Source organism: Ruditapes philippinarum, unplaced genomic scaffold, assembly GCF_026571515.1.
Source record: "Ruditapes philippinarum isolate M1 unplaced genomic scaffold, ASM2657151v2 ctg206_1_1_1_1, whole genome shotgun sequence".
NCBI classification, from domain to species: Eukaryota; Metazoa; Mollusca; class Bivalvia; order Venerida; family Veneridae; genus Ruditapes; species Ruditapes philippinarum.
Window position 1 is genome coordinate 1 of NW_026860974.1, and position 11,658 is coordinate 11,658.

The following is an 11,658-nucleotide window of genomic DNA, read 5'->3' on the forward strand; positions in this document are numbered from 1 at the left end:
AATATATTTATATGACCAAAGCAATAATTATTTATGATTATATTGGAACTGATAAAACAAAAATTAATCAAACTTTTACTGAGTGCCCTTAGGTATATTTTGTTTATAATTAAGGCCAACCATGATACAATTACACCTTCACAGTACACACAGAAAGCTAGTACAAGTGAACTCTACATGTATATCATTTAACATTGACTCTGCTCTCCCTGATTTTCAGATAAGTCCATTTAATTGTTTACATGAAGAGGTTTTGTATTCTATTTCTAAATTAACCCATTTTTTGTTGCATCCATAACTTCCTTACAGATAGTATCTTGTATTAAAAAGAAAAAAAAGAAAACCCACAAAATACTGGGTATGTGTCATAATCACACAGTCTGTATGGCTTTAAGTTACAACGTTTTTGTATTTATTTACCATCAAAATATTCTTGGAAATGTAATGAACTTTGCCTAAACACATAACATAAGGAATTAAGCAAGGTAAGGCAGCTGGGTAATTTTACATTTTGGATAAAATTTCCTAATTTATTGACAATTTTCTTCCTACTTTTTGGTGAGAGATTAGTTACCATATCAGTAATATTTGTAATTCTGCGAATATTATAATATTGTTTGGTGTAAGCCTATAACTTAACTTTTATCACTTACTTTCATATTAAGTCCTATGAGAAATAGATATAGCCCACCAGTATTGAGCACTATATACATGTGTACTTGCAACAAAACTATAATGCTTTATTGCTCTGTTCATAATTGTATATAATTATTCTTTGCATGGCCTAGATGCCTTAAAGTGAATAGAATGATGTTGTTGTTACAACAAAACTATAATTCTGTTAGCTGTTCAATTTCACTTAAAGTAATGCTGGACAGATGTATTTTCACAAATTTTATACAATAAAGCTCATGCATATTGCCTCTGTATTAATACATGAATATTTTATGACACTCCATTGATATTAACATATCTATGAATATTCTGTTTTGTTTTATTTCAGGGAATGCTACATCTAGTAACCAAGAACTAGCAAGTTATTTTGAGTGTCCAGTTTGTTTTGATTATGCTCTACCTCCAATAATGCAGTGTCAAAGTGGTCATATTGTATGCCAGAGCTGCCGACAGAAACTAACCATGTGTCCAACATGTAGAGGTCCTCTAGGTACTATATGGTTTTCTTGTGATTTATATAAGATAATAATGCAAAGATATTGTTGTATACTAATATCTATATATAATCAATCTAATGGAATAAATAAGGATTCAACATGTCCCCCCAAGAAGTGAAAAAATACACTACAAATTAATGCCATAAATTATGAATTTCAGGCTGTAAGTGGCCTGTAAGTTATCATTGTAAATAGACTTAAATTTTATATTTGTAGATTTAAAAATAGATAAAATAGAATATCAGTAATTGTTCTTTGTTAGGTTATGCTTAAATTTTTGTTACAGTACTAAATTGAAACGGTATCTTCAAAAAAAAGGAAAAAAAAACAACTACAAATATATATTCCTGTAGGCCCAGGCTAAGAGGTTGTACCTTTGTGATTCTGTATTAATATATATTATCATGATTTATTTAATCCTCATAATCCTTTTCACCTGTCAATATAATGTAGTATGGTTTTTGTGTCGCCTCTACGAAGTAGTGGCGACATATAGGGATCACTTCTCCGTCGTCTGTCTGTCCGTCTGTCCGTCACAAAACTTGTCCGGACTACTCCTCATAAACTACTGGTGCAATTTCATCCAAACTTTACAGGAATGATCAGTACCAAGTCTAGTTGTGCATATTGTTAGCATTTTCCGGTTCAATGATTTTTGGCAGAGTTATGGCCCTTTAATAATTTTTATTTTTAAAGTTTGTCCGGACTACTTCTCTTATACCACTAAAGCAATTTCAATGAAACTTTACAGGATTGATCTGTAGCTCAAGTCCTTGCGCATAGTGCAAGGGTTTTCCGGTTGAATGATTTTTGGCCGAGTTATGGCCCTTTGATAAAAAAGGTGTATTTTTCTGTGTGTTGCCAGATACACAAAAGCTTGTCCGGACTACTCCTCATAAACTACTGGTGCAATTTCATCTAAACTTTACAGGAATGATCAGTACCAAGGGTAGTTGTGCATATTATCAGCATTTTCCGGTTCAATGATTTTTGTCAGAGTTATGGCCCTTTAATAATTTTTATTTTTAAAGTTTGTCCGGACTACTTCTCTTATACCACTAAAGCAATTTCAATGAAACTTTACAGGATTGATCTGTAGCTCAAGTCCTTGCGCATATTGCAAGGGTTTTCCGGTTGAATGATTTTTGGCCGAGTTATGGCCCTTTGATAAAAAAGGTGTATTTTTCTGTGTGTTGCCAGATACACAAAAGCTTGTCCGGACTACTCCTCATAAACTACTGGTGCAATTTCATCTAAACTTTACAGGAATGATCAGTACCAAGGGTAGTTGTGCATATTATCAGCATTTTCCGGTTCAATGATTTTTGTCAGAGTTATGGCCCTTTAATAATTTTTATTTTTAAAGTTTGTCCGGACTACTTCTCTTATACCACTAAAGCAATTTCAATGAAACTTTACAGGATTGATCTGTAGCTCAAGTCCTTGCGCATATTGCACGGGTTTTCTGGTTGAATGATTTTTGGCCGAGTTATGGCCCTTTGATAAAAAGGTGTTTTTTCTGTGTGTTGCCAGATACGCAAAAGCTTGTCCGGACTACTCCTCATAAACTACTGGTGCAATTTTATCCAAACTTTACAGGAATGATCAGTACCAAGTCTAGTTGTGCACTGTCTGTCCGTCTGTCACAAACTTTGTCCCAACATGAAATTGGCCATCATGAGGCGACACATGTGATTACTGATCGCTCTTGTTTCAGGTAATATAAGAAATTTAGCCATGGAGAAGGTGGCTGCAACAGTAAACTTTCCATGTAAATATGCCAATAATGGCTGTCAAACCACACTACTTCACTCAGAAAAACCAGAACATGAGGAAACTTGTGAATATAGGTATACAAATAATACTAATATAGTGTATAGAATTCATTTTCTTTCATCTCTTGCCACTGAAAATATTTTAATTTCTTGATGGAAACAGAGACATTTTTAACTTAAGAATCGTTTCCTGTCATTTCATTTTGTCATTTTGTATGTTCTTTTGTAAAGGATATTTTCTTTATTGCCTTATTTTAGTTTTTATAAATTTCATTATACAGATTGTAGCAATTGCAACCCCTTTTATGCCTGATTTTCTTCTTTTTTTTGATGAAAAATTTAATGTGAATTGAAGAGAAACAAATATATAAAAATGTGATACAAATATTACAATATTACTTTTTTGGCTACACCAAACTTATGATTTATTGTGATATTTTATATTGTGCTAAATCAATTATACAGGAAGATCTTGCAATATACACAATTACAGTACAGTGTTATATATATTTCAGGCCATATTGTTGCCCATGTCCTGGGGCATCATGTAAATGGCAGGGAGGTTTAGAACAAGTGATGCCTCACCTCATGTCTTCACATAAAAGTATTACAACATTACAAGGTATATGTTATTTTGATTGATAGTTTATTTCACTCTCATCATTGTTGTCAAACATTCATACGAGCTCATAGAAAATAGGTGATATTACCAAGATATGCACTGGAACCTGAAAAAAATGAACATGTAGAAAGTCTTAGAAAATTAAACTTAATTAACCTAATTTTTTTAATGTTGGAAAACTTGATTCATGTCTTTACTGCTCTCTTTCCAAGACTTATAGCTCTGGAATGGATTTTGAATGAACTATAGTCTTTTGTGAACTTACTGTTGAAATGAAGATTTATATCTAATGACACCTGTCTCTTTGTTAATCCTTAATAAAACGTACTCTTGTTTTATTAGTTAACACTGAGAATAGTCAAGAGTGTTGTCCTCTCTTTAGTAGTATAAGATTCTTTAATAGATCAATGAACAATGTTATTATATTATATGTATGTTATTTTCCCAGGAGAGGACATAGTGTTCCTTGCTACAGATATCAATCTACCAGGAGCAGTAGACTGGGTGATGATGCAGTCATTTTTTTGGTCATAATTTTATGCTAGTCTTGGAGAAGCAGGAGAAAATGGAGGGACAACACATGTTCTATGCTATAGTTACAACTAATAGGAACCAAAAAACAGGCTGAAAATTTGCCTATAGGTATTTCTTTGTCTATACATACACATGGTTGAATATTTTAAAGATATATTGTTACAAGTTGAATTCAAAGCTTTTGAAAACCTGTGTTTAAAGCTATAAATCTGATGACTGTACTTAACAAAATCATTGTTTGATTTTTTTTAAAGAAGAATAGTATGAAAGAAAAATGTTTGTATATTTCCTTAGTTGTTAAAATCATACTTAAAATAGTTGAATAATATTTTGTCCATAATATATATTTTTTTCTAATTATGTACAATATTAATGTATTTTAAATAACAGAGACATTCTATGTTACAACTCTTTCAAAAATCTACTGTAGGATAATTGAAACATTGTAATTTTACTGTTAATAAGTTTTAATAAGTCTTATTTCATGAGAAACCTTTTAAATGGATAGATTTGGGGCCTTTGTCTTTACCCAGTCTGTCTGTGGACAACGTTAACCTTTGTCGAAACAATTTCATTTGAACCTTCAAATATTAGTATCTTAGAAATTTAACTGTAACTGTTACTTCTTAATAGATTGGTAAGATATAGAACAACGATTTCTGAATTATTTTGAAAGAGTTCAAAGGAACATATATCCTGTTGTGATACTATATAATTTTTACAATTCTTGTTGTTTCACATCAAATTTTATCAATTTTCAGATTGGAATTAAATGGTCACAGGCGTCGACTTACATGGGAGGCAACGCCACGCAGTATACATGATGGTGTGCAGTCAGCTATAAGTGCCAGTGACTGTCTTGTGTTTGACACTAATATAGCGCAATTATTCGCTGACCACGGGAACTTAGGAATAAATGTTACAATATCTATGTGCTAAATTACATCTGCAGTGTTACATGCTTAATTTGTTAATTGTTAATTTTTTTCTTTGAAGAACAACAGCACAAAGATTTTCAACTAAGCATTTATTTTATATAATGAATGATATATCTAACTTCTAAGAATCAGTTGGTGTCAAACAGTTGGAGTTGAATCTTCAACCTGGTATTTTACACTTACATGTATTTTAGAAAATAGTTTAGATTGTCTATGTATTTATCTTACAAACTTGGTGATGTTCTACCATCATTTGAAATTAAGCTCAGAAATACAAGAGGAATATATAACTGATGGTGGGATAACTTTTAAATAAAAAATCCAGAAATTCACATACATACTGATGGTACATCATCTTTCAGTTAAATGCTAGAAATAATTGGGAAATTTCATCTTTTGATGCCATAAAATATAATGGGGGGTATGCCAGATTTTCACCAGGAACACACTTTGGGGTATCCAAAATCACGGGGGAAACACATAATGTGTAGCCAAAAAAACCTAACACACAGGATGATGCCAGAAATACCCCTTCCAAAAACACTCGGGTGTATCCAGGGGTATGCCAAAATTTACCCCAGAACTAACTTTTGATTATGTCAAAAATATACCAGAACCCACAATTGATTTTTCTAAAATATACCTGAAATACACACAAGGGTTTGGGAAAAAAGATTCTGCAATTTTTTATATATTACAATTTTATCAGGGGACTTCAAGTTTTGAATCTTTTTTTTAAAATTTCAGATGAATTTTTTCGGATATAAAAAATTGTACAAAAGAAAAGAAAATCCTAGTATGGTGAAATATTCTCTATATTAGAAATTAACAAAAGAGTTCAGCTGACATTGTGATAAAAATGATGAAAGGTTCTTGTTGACATGATATGACACAATGTTATGGATAAAATGTTCTAGATGATATGATGAAAGATATTATTATTGTATGATGATATGATAAAAGATGTAGAATAACATGATGCTTTAGAAAATGTAGGACAACAAATTAACATGATCAAGGTTATAAATTGGTTTTGGTTAAATTTTACAAACTGATGTGATTTCATTAAAAAAATTGCCACAACATGACAATATGTTAAGAAAAAGTTAGTTAACATTATGATACTAATATTTAGGGTAACATGAAGGCATAATTAAAGGTTTAAGTCACATTTTTTAATGGAGAAAAGTTTTGAGATAAAATGAAATAACACATTTTTAACTTGACTATTCGAAGATTAGGGAAAGCTATTGTACTTGTGCAGGCGTCAGCATTACACTTTGGTACCTCCAATACTACTGAAAGGAATGGGTTAAAAGTTAAGACGCTTATTTGAGAGCATATTAGTAGGTTGCTTGCAAAGGTCCATAACTCTAACATGGATTTTGACAGAATTATGGCCCTTTCTTAACTTTTAAAATTCTACATTATCCAGGCTTTTATATTACTGTCAAGTATTGGGAGTAGTCGAGTATGCTGTGCTTCCAACAGCTCTTGTTTTCCTTGACATAGTCAACAGATTAATTTACAATTGTAAAATGATTTTGTTATTAAGCAAGAAGCAGTAACATTGTAGGTTTTTTAATTTATTTTTTTTTTTTGTATAAAAGTAATAACTTTTTGAATAGTATAATTGCAAAAAATAATGAAAACCTGTTATTGTTCACAAAATACATCAAATTACTGTTGAAATTGTGATATAAATGTGGAGTGTCATTTATTTTGGGTATTACACTTTTACATTCTGTATTTTGACATTCTGTGGGAGATATCGTTATATATGTGTGTCCTTATGTCTGTACCTTGTCTATTGAATTTGTTTTCTTGTGTTGCTTTAACCAGTGATTAAATGATTGATTACATGTAAACACAGAACCAAACCAAATTCTTAGAACCAGTCTTTATAACTCGCAATCCCATTGGTCTAAATCAAGTTTGAATTCAGATTCGACCAATCATATTTTATGATTTATGCTGTTTCTAAATATGATTGGAATTCAGATTCGACCAATCATATTTTATGATTTATGCTGTTTCTAAATATGATTGGAATTTTAGAATTTGGTTGCATAGTGAAATGCTAGTAGGGATGTTTAGGGGATAGCAAATATTTAGTATCATCTAATGTGCTTTTAATTTATTACATAGTATCAAAGGATTCAAATTATTCATGTTCATTATTTCAAATTGGTTTAATTTTAGCCTTTCACGTAATATGTCCTTGTTTGACTAGCATTAAAAGTGTTGCCGGTAACTAAAATATAAAAGTATCAAATTAAGAGAAAAATGCATTGATTATTTTAAAAAAATATTCTCTATTTACGTTACAAACTCATCCATGTACTTTCTTGGGGTATTGAATTTTTCTACAATATTTTTTCAGTGTGTTATTTTGTATATATGTACATCATATATAAAACTTTAAATAATTGTAATATAACTTGGCAATTGTATATTTACCTGTTGTAACTATGCATTTATCTTGATATATATACATAAGACTATTATCTTGGATATTTGTTTTGTTTTGAGTGAGTTATATGGATTATATTTCACTGATAAGTGATAATCAGGAAAATTGAAATATTATCACATATGTGTTAAACATTCATCAATAATAGTTTTGAGAGTTTGAGATTAGTTATATTTTATTTTCATGGAAAAAATAGCATTTGCTCATTTACATTCAGTGATCTACAGTGAGTGATATAAGTAATATAGAACTTATGATCACCATTTCATTTAATAGCTCTTTTCAGTTATCATATATACATGTATTGCACACATATAATTTTTAAATGTCATTCTACTTTCAAATAATGAATAGATTATATTATCATGTGGATAATTAATAATTATTATACTTTAGTCCATATTTTTTGCAACTTTAACAAGAAAGAGCCACGTCATGACAAAACCAACATAATGGTTTTGCGACCAGCATGGATACAGACCAGCCTGCGCATCCGCACAGTCTGATCAGGATCCATGCTGTTCACTATCAGTTACTCTATTTGTAATAGGGTTTGTAAGCGAACAGCATGGATCCTGATCAGAATGCGCGGATGCGCAGGCTGGTCTGGATCCATGCTGGTCGCAAACCCATTATTAACCAGGTTTTCAATTTTGAAAATCCTGGTTATTAGATTGGGGTATGGCGGGCGGATGGGCGGATGGGCGGCTGGGCGGATGGGCGGGCGGGCGTCAAACGAAATTGTGTCCGCTCTGTAACTCTTCAACCCTTTGAAGAATTTTGATGAAACTTCAGACAAATGTTTACCACATCAAGATGACGTGCAGAACGCATGTTCCGCATGGCTGGCTCCAAGGTCAAGGTCACAGTGACATTAACATTGAAAATCCTGTCCGCTCTGTAACTCTTCAACCCTTTGAAGAATTTTGATGAAACTTCAGACAAATGTTTACCACATCAAGATGACGTGCAGAACGCATGTTCCGCATGGCTGGCTCCAAGGTCAAGGTCACAGTGACATTAACATTGAAAATCCTGTTTACATGATTTTAACTTAATTTGGCAGTCAAAGGTCATATCATCTTTGGAGGTAATTTAAAAAAGATATGATATATTATTTCATGTCTACTTTGTAACTTGTTTTTCATTATACAGAATTATCAATATAATTAGAGTGAACAATTCTTCTGTGCTGAACTCGTCCTACATTTCTCAACGGATTTTGTTCAAACTTTCACAGAAGCTTTGTCATCAAGCACCCTGGCACATATTGTCGGGGTTTTGTGATTGGAAAGTTTTTGACCTAATTATGGCCCTTTGTTTTTTTCCTTATACATAATATTATAGTGAACACTTCTTCAGTGGCAATTCCTCCTACATTATTCATGTTTTACATTGCACATAGTTACATTGTTTGTTGCTTGTATTTGTATTTCAAATACAACATATTTATCTACAATGGTGATAATTGAAAACCTGGTTTCATGGCATTGCCATGTTTCTTGTGTTGGTTTTGTCGTGACGTGGCTCAAATTATTTACAACTGATTGTCCAACTCTTTAATTCATAGAAGTTAAGTTGTTATAGTGCTTACTACATTTTAAATAGAAATTAAATGATATATCTCTACTAAAACATCCTCATATCACAGTAACTATACAGTGTCCTTACAGCCAGCAGTATCATGCCTGGTCACACTGTGTGAATATGCAAGTTGGCCTGAGTCTATAGTGGTAGTAAAGGCTGTTAACTATTGGTTCACTTAGTAACCAGCAGTTATCTGGGTAACCAGTAGTTACCTGTACATGTATCTGTAGCTGTGAGAAAGTTATTTAAATAATCAAGTTACTTTTCCTTAGCGGTTTTGTTTATCAATAAACACGTGTATTATAAAGTTTTATGTATAATATGAGTTGTTTGGAAGATTTTGTGTAAACATGTTCAGATGTGCTCTTTGTTTAAACATGTTCAAATGTGCTGTATTTGTTTTCAAACTTTAACTTTTTTTCCAGCTTTTCCTGGAAATATTGTTATGAATATGAGTAAAAATAAAGTGTGGGGAAAACTTCATGTTATAAGTATTGTAAATGTTTTTACAAGGCTGGACACTTTGTTGTCAGCTGTTCATGATTAATTGTTTATTGTTAATCGTATTTGTTTTTAAATCATTTTTAACCAGGTTTTCAAATGGGAAAATCTGGTCATTAGATTGGTGAATGTTGGCTGGCAGAAAGTTCAGTGGACATAAACAATTTCTTCATAAAGTGCTTGATATAAATTATCAGGGCTTTTAAATTTGATCTTTTTTGCAGAGTAATGGCCCTTTTCCTACTTCCATTCTAGTATCAAAATCCCAGAAATTGAAAACTACATAGTAGGATTAGGCGACCATACAAATTCAATAGGGTAAGGGTTAAACTGATATTAAAGCTTTTAATAAGCCCCTTTTAGAGGCCACAGACCACCAATATTAGATTAGATCGCCATCAAACTTTTACAGTAGTATTTTACATAGTGTTAATTATCAGGGCTTTTCAATTGGATCTTATTTTAGCAGAGTAATGGCCCTTTTTAACATACTTAAGAATTAATTGCAAACCTGAGTTGTTTTTTTTTCGTGACCATTTCACTTGTTTAATGATATGGAGTTTTTGTATTGACCCTGTAAACCATGGTATCAAATAAGTTGTAATCTCTATTTGTGTGTTCTTTAGAAAGACAGGGAAACTGTTAAACAACATTAGTAGTTTCTTTTAACACCCTAAAAACAACAATGGTAAGGTGTTTTTATGGGTTAATTATGCTGTGGAACTTCCAGGGTCCCCTGGATACCTAACCATGGTTTGACTGGGACCCAGTGGGTTTACCCCCAGCTATATAAGTTATTATTCCTTCCTTTTTGTCCTTCCCAAGTCACACCCCTGATGTTTACTATCAACATTTAACTTTTAAACATTTACCATGGTGTCTGTGATGGGAGACCTGCAGACTGCTTCAGAGAGAGTTGTTATTGTATGACTGCGGTAAACACATGACTCTATAGCAGAATCTCTGTTAAGTTACACCAACAGACTGAAGTATTGTGGTCATCTATTTGCAGTGCTGTAAGGTGTATTTATACCATTCTAGCTGGAGCAAATGAAGAAAAAATATCCTTGACATTTAAGATGCTAATCCCTATTAAATATACATGTATTTTGACCTACTTCTTGAAATAACACTTGTCAGCTTGTAATGATAAAAAAGTTGGCATAATTGGAAACAAACTTTGAAATGTAAACATAGTAAACAAATACAGTAAATTAAAAACAAAATACCTGTCAGTGTTTTTCTTTTATTCCTTTTCTGTGACAAATTTGTAAGAAAGCAGATAAACAAATGGTTTACAAAGAGTCATTATTTTGAATTGCTGTTTAAACTATTGTTGTTTCTGTATATATACATATGTAACTATAATCAGGGACAGTATTGTATATATTGTTAGCCCCTGACTAAAATCAAAGTTTTCACAGAGAAAATAACTGTCTGTATAGTGTGTACTGTTATCATTCTGAAACTTCTTTTGTAGAAATATTTGATGTAAATTTACTTAATATATATATAAACATTGAACATAAATCTGGAAGTGTTGTTTTCTATTATAATACGCCCCGTCATTTGAGCCGCGTCATGACAAAACCAACATAGTGTGTTTGCGTCCAGCATGGATCCAGACCAGCCTGCGCATCCGCGCAGTCTGATCAGGATCCATGCTGTTCGCTTACCAACCCTTTTACAAGTAGAGAAACTGATAACGAACATGATCCTGATCAGATTGCGCGAATGCACAGGCTGGTCTGGATCCATGCTGGTCGCAAACCCATTATGTTGGTTTTGTCATGACGTGGCTCAAATACTTATTAACCCTTTACATGCTGAATTTGTATAATGAACTTGTCCTTTTAATTCGGAATATTCCATTATTAATGCTCCTTGTGGCTGAGGGTTTGCCTTTAAGGGTTGAGGCATTAGAATTGCATCCACTGTGTATCCCTCGGTAAGAGGCGACTTAATGAGTTCAAATTATTGAAGTCTATGCATCTCTAACTAAGCTCCAGCAGAAGAGCTGGTTTTGACCCATGGTGTTGCTTTGAAGTTTGAAACA

General features: G+C 32.3%; 1 protein-coding gene across 1 annotated transcript; it reads left to right on the plus strand.

Moving 5' to 3' along the window:
- Positions 1 to 1,003: 1,003 nt before the first annotated feature.
- Positions 1,004 to 5,042, plus strand: LOC132714095 (E3 ubiquitin-protein ligase SIAH1A-like; the record flags this gene model as incomplete). The annotated part of the gene is given in 7 exon segments (XM_060696843.1): positions 1,004 to 1,165; positions 2,890 to 3,022; positions 3,463 to 3,569; positions 4,018 to 4,088; positions 4,090 to 4,167; positions 4,169 to 4,221; positions 4,865 to 5,042. Coding segments are annotated over 7 exon segments (782 nt in total), but the record flags the coding sequence as incomplete, so codon positions are not given.
- Positions 5,043 to 11,658: the final 6,616 nt, after the last annotated feature.